The sequence below is a fragment of the Stenella coeruleoalba genome (genome assembly GCF_951394435.1).
Source record: "Stenella coeruleoalba genome assembly, chromosome: 11".
NCBI lineage: Eukaryota > Metazoa > Chordata > Mammalia > Artiodactyla > Delphinidae > Stenella > Stenella coeruleoalba.
Window position 1 is genome coordinate 34,312,094 of NC_137157.1, and position 20,679 is coordinate 34,332,772.

At 32.2% G+C, this 20,679-nt stretch overlaps 1 protein-coding gene across 1 annotated transcript in view; it reads right to left on the minus strand.

Annotated features, from left to right (window-relative positions):
• LRRIQ1 (leucine rich repeats and IQ motif containing 1) overlaps positions 1-20,679 on the minus strand; it is a 177,368-nt gene that overhangs the window by 125,600 nt on the left and 31,089 nt on the right. Inside the window, exons 12-13 of the mRNA XM_079938280.1 lie at positions 1,990-2,183; positions 1,343-1,470 (exon numbers count right to left, since the gene is read on the minus strand). Coding sequence (XP_079794406.1) covers positions 1,343-1,470; positions 1,990-2,183 — 322 coding nt within the window. The remainder of the gene's footprint in view (positions 1-1,342; positions 1,471-1,989; positions 2,184-20,679) is intronic.

Genomic DNA, 20,679 nt, shown 5'->3' on the forward strand with positions numbered 1-20,679 from the left:
TATCAGCTAGTGTTAATTTTAATTTTTAAAAGCAGAATATTTCTTTGATGACATAAATTGTCCAAAGAAATAAAGGCATTATTTCTCAAAAGATGTTCTTGATTTAAATATTTTCTAAATTCTTTAAAAATTATTATGCTTATCAATGTGGCTTGAGATCTAGTTCTATAAAATATACTAGATATGTCAATTACTGAGTGATTTACTTCATATGTCCAAAGCATAGCTGAGTATTTCTATTGAAATTGTATTTCTTACCTAAAAAATACTGTGAAAAGATCCAGTAAGTTTGTGATGGCCCAAATTACTTAAATAGTATTATCTGACAGTGCTGTTCGGGGTAAATATCCTTCTAAAGACAAATCAACTTTCATATTTTAGATGTGATTAAAATAATTTGAGGGAATTTTAAAATACAGATTCAGTTTTTGATCTGTCAAATGGTAGAATAGTTTAATGGGTGGAAGTTAAATCACTTAGGACATATAGTGTCCTAAGTGTCAAAGAGTGAGCACTATTGTGACAGAGATTGAGAGAAAACTATGTTTGGGAGGGGACAGGTACATATATGTTAACATTGAGCTGTCTTGTTCACTTGTTTTGCAAGAACTGTACAACTCACAGAAGCAACTTCTTGTTAAAGATAGTTCCCTTCCCCTACTCCTTGTGCCTTTGATGAACAAATTAATCATATTAGGGTGAATAGGTCTCAATGAAATATTAAGCAGAGGGAGACATACACATATTGTGCTCCTGTTTTGGTTTTAGACAGTTATTCTCTGCAAAGATCCAGATGTTCGGTGGTTTTAAATGGATCTTCTGTGGCAGGTACCCATCTCAACTTAATGTTAAGGTATTTTTTTTTAAGTGTTACTTTATATCCTTAGGGAAATCAAATTTAAATCAATCTTAACAGTTACAAAAAGACATGCAAGTTGAGAGCAGATTAAAAATCTTTCTTCCAGGACTTAATAAGTACCATTTGAGAGAATGAGACATCCTTCTGAATTAAATTAACTACCTCCTGTATTTTCCAAGAACTATATCTTTACAAATATAAACAAACCTGCCCTGAGAGATTTCCATAGTACATTTTTGAGAAGAAACAAAATGAGTAAGATAAGTGACAATTAAAATTCTACTAAAATTTGAGGATATGTCAATACACTTTAATTTTTTTAATTCTATGAAGTTATATTTATAATTTATGTCCAATTTATTGTAATGTACATTCCTTGAATTACTGGAAAAACCTAACAGCTTTTCTACTTATTATGAAGATCACACATTTATGTTAATCATTCACTGCATTTAAGCTTAATTAAGCAAATTATATTTTTACCTGTTTTGAGAGATACTCAGGATTTGTAGTAAAGGCAGCCAATATGAAGAAAATGTTTCCACACTTGAAATGCTGTTATCATCCAAGTGCAATTCTCTTAGAAGAACATGATTCTCTAAGGATGGAAGCTATATTTAAATTTGGGTTATTAGCTTATATTAAGCAAAATATTTTGTCATTTAGCCAAATTTAAAACAATAAAACCTACCAAAACTAACAACAGACATATTCTGGTAAACAGCATATCATAAATCAAAGTATAATATTATGAGAATTTTAGTATGAATAAAATTTCCAATAATGATTTTCATAGCTAGCATTTTTTTAATACTTTGTGACAAATTTTAATTAGAATTTCAGATAAACTTGGTCCCACTTACACACTGAATCATAACTGAAAAGTTATGATTTATTATTTTAGTATTATAAAAAACTAATGTTAACTTAGATTTCTTATAAGATATTGTAATTATGTTGAACATTTTTTAAATAGTGAAAAGTATATAATAGTTTAAACTGGAAATCAAATACAGCTGATAAGTAAAAAGGATAAAAGTTAAAACTGCTTTTAAAATGTATGAGTGATATTTCTAGCAAAAGAAAAATGCTGTGTTAATCACAGAAATCAATTAATTCAAAGCAATTACCTCACTTAGATAATTTCCCTGTAACTTCAGTATTTGGAGCAATCCACAGTTTTCAATGCCCTCAACTTCAGTAAGATGATTATGTGAGCAATCCAGGTATATAATGGTAGGCGTATCACAAAGACCTTTTGTACTAATTAACTGATTATGGTCCACAATTAGTTGCTGAAGATTTTTCAACGATTCTAAGCCACCTGGAAGAAAAAAATTTCCATGATCACTTTATCATACATTCTTCCAGACTCTAGAGTTTCAATTTTTTTCTAAATAACTGCATCTTTTTATTTCCAATATTCCTAATTACAAGACTTAGCCCAATTTCCTGGTGAAAAATGTGTAAGTGTAAAATGTATTATTATTTAAACTTGTGCCTAAGAGATGTATTTTTGAATGACTTAATTATATATCAAATTGAACAAAATACTAGAAGTCATACATTGGGCATTGAATGTTTTATTTTCAATTGACAATGGAACAAGGGAGAGGGAGGAATCATTGAAAAAATAACAGTTTTCAATTCAATTCCAGGGTCTTTGAATTTTCAATGCTTGGTTAAGATTGTTGCAGAATGTAATTACAGAATGTAATTGCAGAATGCTATTTTTCTACCATTGAAATATCTACCTTAGGTTCACAAATGAAGTAGGTACAACTGTATTAAAACCAATAAAATATTAGTATATTCTTCTGGTATTATAAGATTTTCACAAGTGGCCTCCTTTTTACCCAGATAAACTTAAAATCAATGTGATTCCAATCTAAAAACAATCAGAGGAGCCTTAGACTATAGCTCAGTGGCCATAAAAAAAAAAAAAACTGAGAAGGTTGTTTAAATAAGTCATCATAGTTAGCACTGGAAAGAGATGCTGAGGAAGTCTGTAAAAATTTCATGGAAGATATTAAAAATCTAGAAAATTTTATTAGATTGAATATTGGACTACATATGTTCTCTGTAGTTACTACCCTGCGTAATATTAGGTTACATGCTGAAGAAAGGTAAAGGATTTGGCACAAAAGCTAAAAATAAAAGGAAATAGCACATAAAGCAGAACAATTGGGAGAGGAAAAGGCAGATGAGATTCTGTGATGATGGGAGTGATTAGTAAAGGTACACTTTACAATTATCAAAGGCATTTTTATTTACACTAAATTATATATGGTCAACTGTGTGAGCCAGAGTGGGCAAAGGAGTATGAAGAGGCCACTGCCTGACAAGTAGTGAAGCAGCCGAAGACTTTTGCTAGAGGCATCCACGGAGTAAACAGGATGAAAGCCACAGCGCAGTGGAAGTGAAGACAGTGAGTGTAGACTAATTTTTAGATATTTGACAATGGAGAGAAGATCCTCCAAAGTCCTTAAAATGGAAACCCTATCTCTGAACTCATCCTCTGCTACTGTCCCCTTCTCTTGGTTCATTCTAACATGCTGACCTCCTGGCTGTTCCCTCGAACATGCCACACGTGTTTCCACCTTAGGGCTGCCTACATATGTAAGAAACAACTATCAGTGTGTGACATGTTAGGCTAGGAGGAATTAAATAAAGCTTATCAGCTAACTTCAGATATTAAGACACCATGAATCCCAATCAATATACAGAGAAGTTACACTTACCTATTCAACAACCCATCAGAGATTCCAATCTAGTGAAATTATCATGATTTCAAGCCTCAGATACTAAGGAATCTTTGACTGAGCATTTCTACTTCTAGGAATCCATTATATACTAACACACACACATACACACAACTATGAAGTAATATATAGAGCAATTCCTTGCCATACTATTTAAACAAAGAAATGGAGAAAAGTTAAATGTCTATCAGTAGCAAATAGTTAAATAAATTATGGAGTATCTATCAAATGAATATGTATGTATAATCTTCAATATGAAGTAGTCTGACATAGAAGTATGCCCATGATGTACTACTGTATGTAAAACCTAAGTTGCATACATAGGCTTTTAGCTATTGAATATACCTGACTTTCAATCTACACATCTATTAATTGTATTGCATAGAACAAGGTCTGGATTGATTTGTAAGCAACTGTGAACAGTGGTTACTACTGCAAAATAAGAAAGAGAACAGGGTAAGCAGAGAGAGAAAATTTCACTGCTTACATTGTATACTTCTCTATTTTTAAAATTTTTAAATGAGAATGCACTTCTTGCATAATATTTTTTAAAACAATATATTTGAAAAAAATCAGAGCAAGTACTGAATAGAACTGTTATTCTGTATTTATTCCTGACCACCACCATCACCAAATGGTTATTGAACTGAAGAAAAATGAGAAAACCTGATGCTGTCATCCATCAGAAGGGTTTGTTAGATAGCCAAAGTGTGGGAACACTGTACATAGACAGGGGGGCATACCTCTTAGATTTTAAGATCAAAGGTTTAAAGGGAAAAGTGAGATGGAAAGTAGATCTTTCAGCCTCACTGAGCCTTGATATTGATGGCAGTCCTGTTTGATAGCTTCATTGCAACCTCAAGAGAGACCCTGAGCCAGAACCACCAACTAAGGCAATTCCAGATACCTGATCCACAGAAAATAGGAGGTAATAAATGTCTGTGGTTTTAAATTGCTAAATTTGGGGGTACTCTGCTTCACCAAAGTATATAACTAATATAGTAATGATCCTATTCTGAAGAAAACATGAGAAAGAAGAAAATATGTTTGAAAATGTTTTGGGCTAGGGAAGAACATTTACAGAAATTTAATGTAACAAGAATTCAAAGATACTAAAATAACAGATGTAGGTAAACAAATGGACCAAAATAACACCATGACAGAACTAATAAATAACTTAGAAAAAATGTTGTACAGGACAGAGAGCTAAGATTGAGTTGCTCACAAGAAGAGATAATCACACTGAGAACAAAATGTGGAGAAGCAGAAGATAAAGCAGCAAGATTACATTAATTAAATAAAAATAGACATAACAGATAAAGTCAATCAAAATATGGATCATCCATGATTGAAAAATAGAACCAAGCCAAAAAAGTTTGCGAATATATAAAAAACAAAAATTTTCGTAAATGAAGAAATAACAATCTATAGTTTGAAAAGGATATTATATTCCACGAAAAAAACTTATGTGGGTTTATTGACAATAAGACGTCTTGCTAAATTTATTAATCAAGGACAAAGAAAATGTTATTCAGGTATCTGGGCAGAAACCAGTTTTGGGGGAGTAAAATCAAGTTAGCCTCTAGTTTAACCACAGCAACACACAATATCAAAATGCAACAAAGCAATGTCCATGAAATACCAAGTGAAAATGTGACCTAAAAATAGAATGCACAGCTATATTTTCATTCAAGTATGAAGGCAACTGACAGATACTCTTGAATGTGAAAGAATTCAGGGAATATAGCATCCAATAGTCCTTCTTTGAAAAATAAGATGCAAAAAGAGTTAATGAACTATGTAATCCAGACAAGCAGAAGATGAAAGAAGCAGTTTGTCATAAAAAAGACTGGTATTGACCCATTTTCATACAGATCTAATGCTGCTAGAGAAGATAAGATAGAGTCATAAATACTGATTTGATGTCATAAATCCTGATGTGAAAAACAAAAATTGTGAAGGGAAAAGAAGATTGGAAAGAGTGTAAATATCCTAATTTATTCTATTTTCTTATAGAGGAGTTAGTATTGCCTAAAATAGATTAATTAAAGCACATCTTTTTATAAATCACTGAACAAAAATATTATAACTGACAAAATTATTAGGGGGAGATGGAATTGTAAATGAGATAATCTTATCATTTGCAGCATGAGGAAGTCTAAAACTTTGAAATCAAAACATTTTCATATAATTTCCTGCTCTATTGCTTAGCAATGTTTTCATGAGCTTTTAAATATGTCCCATCTTAGTAAACTGTAGGAAAATTTGCTGAAAATGAATGTTACCAATGAGTAATTCACGTGTGTATGATTTTTGATCACCGTAAGATTATTCTATAATACCTTAATATATTTCAACAATTGATTACTTTATAAATCACTGTACTTTTAAAAAATTCAAGTTGATATTCTATTTCAGTAGTGATAAAGTTTTGACTGCATCATCTCAAAAGAAGTACTAAAAAGTTAACTGTTACTTTACTATTAGAATATAAAATATATGCCTAGAGCACATCTCTTTATATATACTCTAATAATCACAGGTATTATTAAGCTTTGTCTTATGTTTAATTAAACTTTACTTAACTAATTATCTAAACCTTCTTTAACTAAACTGTACCCTAAGTACATTTATTTATATAGAAAAAGTAGGCATCATTGTCTGAATTGTTACAGATCATGTTCATTCAAGTGATTTCTTATTTTGATCACATTTTTTCATAAATATGCCTCCTTCATAAAGGAGGACATTTTGTTTACCATTTTATATTTGTTATTCCTCAAAGAGTTTTGAATTTCTATTCAGGTGTTAGCTATGCTTATTAGAGTTTTATTTTCTTAATAGTTATATGTGACAATTTTTTCTAATTTCCTGAAATAATAGGCATGAAGTATCTTCTCTGTTAACACATGTAAAGCATTTATAGTTTCCACATTTCTACAAGAAATATGAAAATCTGTTTTTTGCAAAAATAGCTTTACTTGTAATATAAAACTCATAACTTGTTCTACAAGTCCTAAGACTGTGTTGTGTCCTCATAGAAATAGAAAAAGGATATAGACAGAATCTCTGCTCAAGTATCATTTACTTGAAAAATTCACCTAGAATATTTTTTAAAATTATGACATGTATAATTATTCACAATTTATTAAGTGAATACAGTTAATTACAAAACAATATTACAGTAGTGATTTTTAAAATGGTTGGTAAACAATCTGGAAAACTCACCAATACTGGCTATATCTGGATGGTGGAAATATGGCTTATTATTTTATCATTTCACATCATAATTTATAGACAATAAGCATATATTAATTGTGTAGATTAGATTAAAAGTTACTTAGAAAAAAAACCAAAATTCCATTTCCAGAAATTTCTGCTCAGATACTGTGATCTTTACTCCTGAAAATAACTAAAAACAGTAATTACATTTTTTAAATGTTTCCAAATGAGCTGTTAAGAAAGCAAAGAATTCTCAGTCCAAAATCAAAATAGATATGGTAGGCAAATAGAAGCAAGCAGAACAGTAAAGCCAGTTTTCAGTGCGAGAAAACTTGTTAAATCTGGTGAATATGATGATCAATTTCTATAGCCTCACAGTTTGAGGAAACAAAACTTAAAATTCACCAATAGGAGGCAAGTATGACAGGCAATTCCGAGTAAACCTGGACCCCAATCAGCTATACCCAACTGAAGACAGGAAATTAAACTACCTATCTCAAATCTCAGTAAGAGGGGAAAAAAATCCTCCTTTAAAATAATAAATACAAGCTGACTTTCCCATAGGTTTACGACTCAAATTCATTCTCATGGTGATCAGAAAACTTCCACCAAAAATGTAGCACAAATGATTCTAGATTGTTTGTGTCCTTCAGCATCTGAAAAATCTCTAAAGAACAAACTTTAATGTCATAACTAGGAATAATCACAAAGCTTAAATTCCAAGGGAAATAAACAGGTGACAAAAAAAAAATCACATGAAAAACACAAAGAAATAAGATGCCATAAGTAAGAGTTAGCAGAAATAACAAATCCCAGCAAAACCAGACCCACGTGAAAATCAGAATTAATTCAAATTAAAAAACTCAATGACTAGGATTAACAGCAAGTCAGAATTTGTCACTGGAATATAGGTATATAGAAAGTAACTAGAGGCAGCAAAAAAAGACAGAAAGATAGAATATAGGAAATATGGAGGCAAGAGTCAGAAAATCTAACATATATGTAGCGTTTCAACAAACTGAGGAAGAAAAAAACTTTTTGAAGAGATAATGGCTAACAGATAAAATTTAAAAGTGAAAATCACATATTCAATAATTGCATCAGACCCTAAGAGGATGAATTAAAAAGAAATCCATGCCTAGACACATCAGAATAAAAATTCATAACAGGAATAACAAGAAAAAAATACTTGAAAAGACATAGAAAATACCCTCAAAGTTTCCGAAATTTAACACAGCTGACTTCTTAAAGCAACAGTGAAAGTAAAAAAGTAACGGAATGATATTTATGAATTACTGAAAGAAAATAAACTTCAATTTAGAAAAATACACCCAGTTAAATTATGATTTAACAATGAATGCTAAGTAAGCACATTTACAGAAAAATTATCTCCCACAAACTAGTTATTTTACTAGAGGAAATTTTAAAGGCTCTATATCAGGAAGAAGGAAAGAGATCCAAGATCTTAAATGAAAAAAAGAGCAACAGGCATAAAAGCAATAAATATGGGCAAATATGATCAAACTTTGACCGTATAAAATAACCATAATGTATAGCTTGAAGAGTTAAATAAAAATACATTTAAGGGCTTCCCTGGTGGCGCAGTGGTTGAGAGTCCGCCTGCCGATGCAGGGGACGTGGGTTCGTGCCCCGGTCTGGGAAGATCCCACATGCCGCGGAGTGGCTAGGCCCGTGAGCCATGGCTGCTGAGCCTGCGCGTCCGGAGCCTATGCTCCGCAACGGGAGAGGCCACAACAGTGAGAGGGCCGTGTACCGCAAAAACAAAAACAAAAACAAAAAACATTTAAAATCCTGAAAAACAAACACATACAAGTCAGGAAATTTGAGGTAAAGATATCAATTAACTTGAGATAAATTGAGTATATTTTATAATTTCTATGGTGACCACTAAATAAAGTATATAACTATCAAAAGATTGAGACAAAAGAGGAAATGAGGGGAAAAATACCAAATAAGTCAAAAGAAGACAAGAGAAGGGGAAAATAGAAAATGTAGCAAAGGCTTTCTGTTTACAGTAACAATGGACTAGGTAATGAGAAAACAAATATAAACATAGCTGCTGAAGGCATTTAAGAACTAAAATGGTATTATAGAATAAGAGGATTAAGTTCCAGAAGAAATGAGGTGAACACATTATTCAGGGTATCTATTAATTCTGAGAAAGGAAAGCTTGCAACATCAGGGGGTCAAAACTTGGGCTCCAGAGCTCTCCTCAGCAAAAGAGGGCTAACAAATCTCTACTTACTTTTGGTTGGACCTCCATGTACTACACATTAATCCAAATATGGAATAGCTGCCAAGGTACTGAAGCCAAGCTTTAAATAATATCAATAACAAAACATGGATTTAGTTGCACAGAGATCACTAATGCTTGTAGTTTTAAACAATAAAGACCTCTGGAGGAAAATAATAACATCATAGCCTCAAACTGATTCTATAGTTTTGTTTTCCTTAGTATTTTCTGACTGTAAAATGACAAAAAACTAAGCAAGGAAATAACATCATGTGAACAAAAATCAAGAGAACAGATAATAGAAACTATCCACAGGGTATCTAGATAATGAAGTTACCAGACACAGAAATTAACAAAACTTTGTTGAACATATTAAAAAATTAAAACTGGCAACTTACATATTAGATACTATAAAAATGTGAATTGAATGCTAAATAAAAGAAGCAAATAAAAGTTCTAAACTTGAAAATCTACAACTACAAACAAGACTTTCATGAATGGATTGGACATTATATTAGACACAGCTGAAGGGAGAATTAGTGAACCATAATTTGAGTCACAAGAAAACATCCAAAATGACACATTGATCCATTTTAAAAAATGGATCAATCCAAATGATATTGACGTTATAAAATAATAATGTCTTAAGGCATTTGAAACACACATATAGATACATATATACACATGCAGAGTTAAAATACTCAACAAAAAGAGCACATTAAGTTGGGAGGGAGTAAATAAAGTTTAGGTTTTCTAAGACCCTAGAATTGCCTTGGAAAAGAGAGGAAAGTGCTACTGTTGGTGGGAATGTAAACTGATACAGCCACTATGGAGAACAGTATGGAGGTTCCTTAAAAAACTAAAAATAGAACTACCATATGACCCAGCAATCCCACTACTGGGCATATACCCTGAGAAAACCATAATTCAAAAAGAGTCATGTACCACCATGTTCATTGCAGCTCTATTTACAATAGCCAGGACATGGAGGCAACCTAAGTGTCCATCGACAGATGAATGGATAAAGAAGATGTGGCACATATATACAATGGAATATTACTCAGCCATAAAAAGAAACAAAATTGAGTTGTTTGTAGTGAGGTGGATGGACCTAGAGTCTGTCATACAGGGTGAAGTCAGTCAGAAATAGAAAAACAAATACCATATGCTAACACATATGCATGGAATCTAAAAAAAAAAAAATGGTTCTGATGAACCTAGGGGCAGGACGGGAATAAAGACGCAGGAGTAGAGAATGGACTTGAGGACACGGGGAGGGGGAAGGGTAAGCTGGGATGAAGTGAGAGAGTAGCACTGATATATATACACTACCAAATGTAAAATAGCTAGCTAGTGGGAAGCAGCTGCATAGCACAGGGAGATCAGCTCAGTGCTTTGTGACCACCTAGAGGGGTGGGATAAGAAGCGTAGGAGGGAGACACAAGTGGGAGGGGATATAGGGATATATATATATATATATATATATACATATAGCTGATTCACTTTGTTGTGCAGCAGAAACACACATTGTAAAGCAATTATACTCCAATAAAGATGTTAAAAAAGAAAAAGAAAAAAGAGAGGAAAGTGCTAAATAAACTTAGATTTGGTAAATAAAGAAGGCATGATGTAATATCTATAGTAAACCAAAAGGATAGTAAAATAATATAAAAATGGTAATATGATAGAAAAGAAAAATGGAATAATTTAAAATCTCAACCAAAGCAAAAGAAGGCAAGAAAAGAGAAAAAAAAAAAAAAAAAGAACAAGAACAAATAGAATCAAATAGTAAGAGAGTAATTTTAAACTCAAATATATCAATAATTGAATGTTATTGATTACACTTAATTACTAGGGACTAAAGGTTACAAATCAAAGCTTGAATTTGTCAGGCAGCCTCGATAAAACAAGAACAAAAACAACAATTTTTTATGTTACATTACAAAAATTCCAAAAATAGAACTTGTAGAAATATTGTAAGTAAAAGGACAGAAAAAGATGTATTATGTAAACATTAAAACAGTAATTCTCAAAGTGTGGGCCAGTGTCCCCATCCTGAGATACCTTTAAAGGTTCCATGGAGTCAAAACTACTTTCATAATAATTCTAAGAGGTTATTTGCCTTTTCCACTCCCATTTGTTCAAGAGTGTAGGGTGGAGTTATCCAGAGAACTACATGAGGTGTGATATCGTAGTAAATTTAACGCAGAAGGAAATACGGAAATCCAGCTGTCTTGTGTTAAGCTTGACATTAAAGAGATTTGCAAATATGTGTAACAATGACCCTTTTCTCACTGTATCTTTTTGTTTAAAAAATACAGTTATTGGGCTTCCCTGGTGGCGCAGTGGTTGAGAGTCTGCCTGCCGATGCAGGGGACACAGGTTCTTGCCCCGGTCCGGGAAGATCCCACATGCCGCGGAGCCGCTAGGCCCGTGAGCCATGGCCGCTGAGCCTGCGCGTCCGGAGCCTGTGCTCCGCAACCAGAGAGACCACAACAGTGAGAGGCCAGCGTACCGCAAAAAAAAAAAAAAAAAAAAAAATACAGTTACTATTCTAAAACTGTTATGAATGCAAAGGCTTTATTGTCTTAAACTCTGAATGAATACAAAAATTTTCTGTTTTTTCCTAATGCAGTAAATATTGATAGATATAACCCACATAAATGAAAACTGTCTGAAGGAGGTCCGCAATAATTTTTAAGAGTGTTAGAAAGGTCCTGAGTCCAAAAAAAGCTGGTTTGATTATGTCAGACACAGAAGCCTAAGGCAGAAAACTTAATACAGTTGAAAAGGGACATTTAAAAATGATAAAATTGGTCAATTTAACAGAAACATATAACAGTTATAAATTTGTGTGCACCAAATATCATGGCCTCAAAAATATTTAAATCAAAAAAATAAATTAAAAAAATTTATGAGAATGAAGATCTACAATCTACAAACACCACGGGAGTCATGTATATAAGTCTTTCTCCAGGACTCTGCTAACATGACAAGTGTTCCACTTAATCAACAGGCAGTATTGCATAATCAATAATGAATAGGCTCTGAGGCAGGCAGTCCTGAATTTCAGTAACACATGCCTATTCGAAAACTAGCTATATGACTATAAGCAAGTTACTTAACTACTCTGATCCTTCGTTCCTTTTTTGTGGAGTGGGGGTGATTTCACATTATTGGGAGGATTAAAAATAATATTTTAAAGTAGCATTTACAACACTTTCACATGTTGGGTACTAAAAATGATAGTTATTGTTTCCTAACAATTATCCTCAATAAAAACAAGGAGTTAAAAAACTGTAACTGAAAAACAAAAACAAACAAACAAAAAACTGTAACTGTGGTGACCAAATAAGGCTTCAAAGAGATATGTTTGAGCTAAACCTTGAAGAAGGAATAGGATATTAATACATACTCAGAAAAGTCTATACACAACTGATTAAACAGTAATTTGATCCAGTAAGTGCACTGGATCAAAAGGAGGAATCTAGGTGGGAAGGAAGTTAGAATAAATTGCCCCCCTTCTTCTTTTAATCTTAGAAATTCTTCGCTGTCAAATAAAGGATGAGAACTGAGCAAAACAGACTTACAGCAAGACTTAAGTTAGAACATCATTACTTCCTCAACATCTCTAAGAACATAATTCTCTCCCTGTAAAAATTTGTTATTTCTTCTACTACCCATCTAAAACAAAACAAATAATAACCACAAAAATATTCAAGAGTCTCTTTCAAAGGGCTTAAATATAATAAATATAAAGGATTGCTTAAATATTCTTGAGTTTACTGCTTCAATATATTCTTTATTAGTCCTTTAAAAGTTTCCTAGGTCCCACAAAATAAAATTGAAGTCAACTATGTTTATCCCTCCTCATTGCCCATGGCAAAATTAGCATTTGGCTATACTTGCTACAAATATCTATTTCAAAGAATTCTTCCCACAGAAATGAGCCAATGGTCTAATAAAACATTCTTGCCACAGGGGAAAAAAACTCTTCTGTAAGGAACAGCAATACTAAAGATGTTGAATTAGGCTGGAGGTTTTCACTAAAGAAGTGTTTGGTAAAGGTCTACCTCCTTTAGCTGCTCAATGATTGCTATGTTTGACAGTTACATACAAATATGCTGAGTTACACTTGAGATTTTCAATTTCAATGCAAAAGTCCTTCAGGATCATACAGGTTGTACGGAAAAAAGAATACTGAAACAGGAATCAGGAAATGTGGATTCTAGCCCCACCTCTGCCAGGAGTTAGACGAAAACTATGTGGGTCTGTTTTTCCATCTGTAAACTAAGAAGCCTAGACTGGCAGATCTGCAAAATCCCTTTCAGCTTTGTTCTAAGCATTGTGTTACATTTCAAAACTAAAGAGTAAGCTAGCACCATCTAGTGGAATCCAAAGAATTTCCTAAGTATATAATGAAAAACATTTCTACAAGCAAAATATCTACAGCTTTATCTTATTTTACTTCATTATTTTTTCTAATGTTCCAATGACAACATTTGGCAGCAAGAATTAATCCAGGCACATTTCCCCTATGAGCTACGACATAGTAATCAAGCCTATGTGAAAATGTTGAATTATTCAATATCTTTCATACTTAGAATGCTAGTTTCACTTTTCCAGAAAACAGTATTATCTGAAAATAAAGCAGCAGAAAAAAAAATCTCCCAGTATCTCTAACTATTTACAATAATATTTTCTAGGGCTGTATTACCTGAAATTTATAAATTAATGATTTATAAATTGCTGGCATTAAAGACATTAACATCATACTTATTTTCATTTTTACCCAATAGTCAATAAAGGAAACATGGCAATTTACTCTTTTCCTCTTTCTCTCTATATCAATAACTATCAGTAGGATAATCTCAGTGCAAGTCAGGATAGTCATTTATTTTGTTTATTGCTGCATCCTCAGCAATATTCCAGCGCTGTGTTCTAGTGCCTGGAAAAGTGCTTCCACATAGTAGATGCTCAATGGCTCATTAATAAATTTATTAATGAATAAACCTTAAAATCATTATATATTTTTCAGCATAAAGACTTTGTAATATAGTATAACAAAACAGTAATAATCTTAAATATTAAATGCGTATTTATGAGAGAGGCAATAGAATGAATCAATTAAAAAATTTGGTACCAGGATAGACTGCTGAGTTTCAAATCCTGGCTCTATCATTAACTAACGGTGTGATTTTAGACAACTTACTTGAACTTTCTATGTTTCAGCTTTCTTATCTGGAAAAAACAAAGATTAAATAGTACCTAACTAATAACACTTATGTGAAAATCAAATGAGTTAGTATGTATAAAGCACATGAAATGGCTGGTGGTAAAAAAAAGTTATCTATTACTATATTTATTATACTTAAGTTGTATTTTTTCTATAAACACTTTGGTCATGCAGCATGAATTTTAAAAATTAGTTTAGTTTTAAAATGTTTCTGCTAAAAAGTCAATAAAATTCAATATATTTGGGGAGGAAAAAAGAAAACTAGATTATAACTTATGAATCACCTATTTTTCATTTGCTTTGGCTATTCATTAAAAAACTAAATCAAAAATACTAACTCAAAATATGAAAGATTCCTCATAGGTGAAGTTTATAAATTTTAATGAACACTGTGGCAACATTCATTTAAGAAAAGTTTTCTCCACATTACTTATAAAAAAAAATGTCTTACCAATTTTGCCTGAAATTTACTCATGGGAAATTTCAGGCAAAGGAAAGCAAGAAATATAACAAAGGTAACAAACCTTAAAATTTAAACTGAAATCCACCCAAATTAAAGTGAGTTATAAAAGATAAAGATTCGTGTAACTTCAGGGAAAAAAACATTAAAAATTATAATAAAATCTCTTTTCCAATTAAAATAAATCCATCTTTAAAATCATCAACGTGAAGTGAATTTAAAGAGCTTAAAGCAATTATCTTGTGCATTTAAAGCATGCAAGAATAATGCCAGGTTAAGTAAAAATACTCAATAGTCAAAAACTTGCTGCCAAAATAGAACCAATTATAGCAAATAATATAAAAACATACAAAGTATTCTTTAAATGACTATAAAATTTATATGACCATATATGCCCAATATAATAGTTTATTTTTTGCTACATTTGACCAGAAAATAATCTGTACCTCAATATGTTATATATCTTAAGGATATCATTTTGAATTATATTTTAAATTAATATTTCAGTTATGATTAATAATAATAATTAAGACCATTTCTTTCTATAGTCACAGCACACAATATGTTTAAACATTAAAGACCTAACTTTGTAACTTTCAATTTATAGAATTAAATTTTAAACTATTACTTTAAAAGAGTATATTTCACATTGTTTCTGTTTCTACAATTAACCAGTTTAAGTAGAATGGAAAACATTCAGCATAAATTATTTCAAATAAAGTGCCTTAAAGAGAGTGATAGAGTTGCTATTTTCAATCACTAAATGCAAAGAAAGTAAAAAATGTACACTAATGTTTTCTAATAAAAAGAGTAATTAGAGTTAACATTGCTAATTAACTGCTGCAATAATATAGCTTAGTTAGAATTAGGAACAAATTAAACTCGAAACTACAAATGTAGAATATTTGGTATTCCTTCCAATTTTATTTCACCTCCTTAAGAAATATTATAGCATGGAATAGTGACTTATTAACTTATAAACACAAATCTATCTTTGTGCCCCTTCATAAGAGTTCTTAGCATCAATATATCATTGAAAGACAAAATCTGTGCTTTTCCCTTAACTCAACCAGAATCTCTGTAAGCAGTTCTTGAAGATGAAAAACAGACTCCAACTGGTCTTCAGAAAATCTACTTTCCCATGCATACTCTTCTCACACTCAATAAATACAGTGTTTTCATTGTACCCAACAGACAGCAAAGATGTCTTTTACTTTGTTTGCTGAGAGTGTACTACATAGAGATACCTCAGGTACATCAATTAATAACATGGCAGTTTTCACATAAGTCTTGCAGATATCCTATCCCAGGAAATCCACTGACTACAAAAAATCCCATACAGCACTGTTGGCAATGAAAATGAAGTGAATGGGAGTTCAAGCATTTCTTCTTACAAATAGCCTTTTTCTTTTTTTTCAAGCTTGCTTCAGTGAGTACCAATAAAGTAACATACATTATCAGTGCACTTGCCTTCATTCCAACAACAACAAAATTATTAAAATTTTACAATAAAAAATTTGTTTCAAAAGTATCAGTATTTCCATATGGGAGAAGTCATGAGTGGTCCCAAAGCAGGCAGCACAGACACATAGACAAATAAACATATTAAAGAACATTATACATTACATTTTAGAAATTATGCCTTGAAATGTTTGCAAAACAAAAGCTTGCTTTGTGAAAACCACTATGTTTTTCCCAAATTAAAAAAAAAAAATGGGGACTTCCCTGGTGGTGCAGTGGTTAAGAATCCACCTGCCAGTGCAGGGGACACGGGTTCGAGTCCTGGTCTGGGAAGATCCCACATGCCGCGGGATCCCACTGTGCACCACAACTACTGAGCCTGTGCTCTAGAGCCTGCAAGACACAACTACTGAGCCCACGTGCCAGTTACTGAAGCCCGCGTGCCTAGAGCCCATGCTCCACAACAAGAGAAGCCACTGCAATGAGAAACCCGCACACCTGCAACAAAGAGTAGCCCCCGCTCACCGCAACTAGAGAAAGCCCGCACACAGCAATGAAGATCCAACACAGCCATAAATAAATAAATAAATAAATTTATATTTTAAAAAAAGGGAGTTGATGGTGACTGATTAGATCCAATTCTCCCCAAACCTCCTCCAGAAATTCATAAAGTGCAACAAAGAAATCAAAATACCCACAACCTATCCTTCCATTGCAAATGGGAGATAAAGAAATCACAAGTTAAATTTCTTTCTAAGTGGGGTAATAAGTATCCAGGATCAACACAATCCAGGCTGAATCGACACTTGTACAGAGGAAATCCTACGGAAACTGAATGGATAAGTAAACACTGGAGGTGCCCCAGGGGTGGAAGAACCCATTTATTACCAACAAGGCCTCCCTCCAGAAAGAGAGAGCATCATCCTGAGTGGGATGACAGTACTGAGACCAAGTATATGAATTAAATTAATAAATGCAAATGGCCATGGTCTATATGAGAGAAAAACATTTAAGCTTGGATCAAAAAATAAAACCCAAATCCATTCTGTATACAAGTACATACATAAAACAAAGTGATTCAGAAATGTTAAAAAGTTTTTTTAGATTAGGCAAATACAAACAAAATGAAACCATGTAAGATAAGGTAGAATTCAGTCACAAAAGCATTAAAGAGACAAAGAATGGAACTTAAAATTTTCAAGGCTAAAATTCACAATAAAGATAACACAGTTAAGAATATCTGTATAACAGCATGGAGCAACATTCATGACGCAGAAACAAAAGGATGTACACAAAGAAACAGGCTGATTAAGAACAGATACACAGCTCGGTGTTTTGTGACCACCTAGAGGGGTGGGACAGGGAGGGTGCGAGGGAGGGAGACACAAGAGGGAAGAGATATGGGAACATATGTATATGTATAACTGATTCACTTTGTTGTAAAGCAGAAACTAACACACCATTGTAAAGCAATTATACTCCAATAAAGATGTTTAAAAAAAAGAACAGATACATTCAATCTAGCTCAACTCCTTCAGTCCAAGGTAAATCAAGTACACATTTAAGACCTAAAATAAAAGATCACTAATGTAGATCTTAAAGATGAAAATATATACTTTAAATTCCAACAAAAAACAACAACCTTCTTTTCAAGTGCACACGAAACATTCCTGAAAATTAACCACATGTTAGAAAACCACAAGTTTCAAAAAGCAGATATGGCACAAAAATAATTCTCTGACTATAATTAAATAAAACTAGAAAAAAATAACAACAAAAATGGTCTTTCCATGTGGAAATTTAAAATTTTAGGTAAAAGATAAAATACATCATATAATTGTAGAACAGACGAAAATACCTATACCTTATTCAGAAGTTACAGAATAAGCAGTGCTCGGAGTAAAATTTATAGACTTAAGTACTTATGTCAACAAGAGTGAAAAATGATAAATAATTAAATTACAAATTTAACTTAAAAATAGAAAAGAACAACATAATAAACAGAAGAAAAGCAAAAAAAGCAAAAAACAAAAAACTGCCATTAACATGTATTAATGGTAGGAGTGCAAAGTGGTACAACCCATATAAAGTGTGTCTAGCACTATCTTCCTAGATTAAAGATGTCCTTTGCCCCCCCCAAAAAAAAATATATCAGGAAACTAACCTAAAGATATATCTGATGAAGTATGAAATGACATAGGTATCGGGTTAGTCATGATGGCAGTGTGGAAGATTGTAAACCATCCATTGTCCATCAACCAGAGACCAGTGGAATAAACTCTAGTGCATACACACAACTGAATACTATCAAGCCATAGAAAAACAATGCTATGAACTCCATATATGTTGTAAAATGAAAAAGAGCAAGATAAAGAACAGTACTTTAAATATTCTATATTTTGTGAAAGAATTAGCATATATACATATATTTCTTAGATATATGTATATGTATGTATATTTACAAACACACACATATATCACATATGTGATACACATGTATTATTATACACATATATACATAAATATCTGTATATAAAAGTAGATGGGATAACAGTGAAATGAAAAAGGATGAAAGCACAACCACTTTGAGTCTTCTTAAATGTAGTCTGTAGAAACATATATCTGTCTTAAATCTCAAAAATAGAACTGAATCAAAGGGAAAAGTGAACTAATTATATTTCAAATTCATAACATAATCACAAATATAAAATACTTCAAGTGAGCACATCACTTTGGGGGCCAAAGTGTAAGGGCCAAAAGAAATGCAAAAAAATCTCAAAATTAATTTAGAAGATTTCTTCTAAATACTTCTAAAATGCTTCTAATACTGGCATTGTTGTTTTGAAACTATTTTATGGCTATTATAATCCATAGCAAATAGTTATGTTAGTGTTGGTATCAACCAAGGACTACAGTGGAAGAGAAAATAACACAACTATAAAGTTCAAAAAGTAAATCTGGAGATATCAATATTTGATATCTTCAATCAAATTCACAGGACTGGACAATTTGAGTATCAAGCAGTATAATAAGAAAAGAGACTGAAATATTCTATATTATAAAATTCTATGAGTTCATTAGACCACTAAGAAAGAGAGAAGAGCAGGGAGAGAGAGAAAAGTGCAAAAGCAAAACAAAATAAATGAAACAAAGAAAATTCATTTGACACCACTGAAAGTAATGACCTTACTGTAAAAGTCTATCAATATAAAGGTAGGCATTTATTCCTGTCTTTCCTCTACGAATGATTCCAAGGTAACCAAATAGTTATTAAATAAATGATTCCAGTTTTTAAAATGTGGAAGGAATGTTCAAATTAGAAAACTCATTTTTTGTATCCCCCACTGCATTAATTGATTCAGGCCACATTAATCAATGGATGAAAGCATTAGATAAAAGGTTTGTGGGAAACTTTATAATGGAACGTTTAGGCTATCACTCACATACCTAACATGCAACTGTATCATCATTAAAAGCAAATAATCACTGTATGACTCCTGACGTAAGGCAATACGAAGCACAGAGCAACCCCTATGAAAAATTCCTGCCAAAAAAGACTAAATTTTAATTAACTCAAGCCTGTTGCACTAGCTTTCATTTACAGGACATGAAATATTTATAGGCATAGTGAAACAATTTTAATACATTAAAAGGAAGTAAATGGACAAACCCAAAATGTGGGACACTGTATAGGACAATTAACATAGGTTTTGCAACAGATCAATGGCATGGAGGAAAAAAAGTGGAAGGACTACTACAGATTAGATAGGACTTCAGACACCTATGTAAATGTAATATGTGGTCATTGTTTGTGTTATGATTCAAACAAACCCTGATAATTTTAAGAAAATAAGGAAATCTGGATTATGGATTATCAGTTGATAGAAGGAATCACTATTAATTTTATTAGGCAACACAATGCATTGTAGTTAAGTAAGAAAGGATCATATTATTAAAAACCATCTCCTGAGGTATGAAAGGATGAAACTTTATGATTTGGGGATTTGTTTTAAAAAAGAAAAAATACAATAAAAAACAAAACAGTAATGATGGACCAAATGTTGACTATAGTATATGGAATCTCCATGTATTCATTTTGTAAATGTTTGAAATGTTCAACAATAAAAAAATGAAAGAAAAAACAAAATATTACATAGGCAAACAAATTAATATCAAGAAGGCCTAGGTAGAACCAGGCCTAAACACAGAAAGCAGGCTTACTTCTACTCCTCCACCTGCTCCCATCCCATTTCGTGATATTTCAGTACAGATCACATTTCCTAACCACCACAGGAGGGAGAAGGTGGAAAGAATGTACCTTCTGGGGGTCCAATAATTTAAGCCATTAGTAGTATACCAGAGTAATGTTTTTATCTAGTTCATTATTTTCTGCCAGTCCTTGATTATTGATTAACCATCATTTAA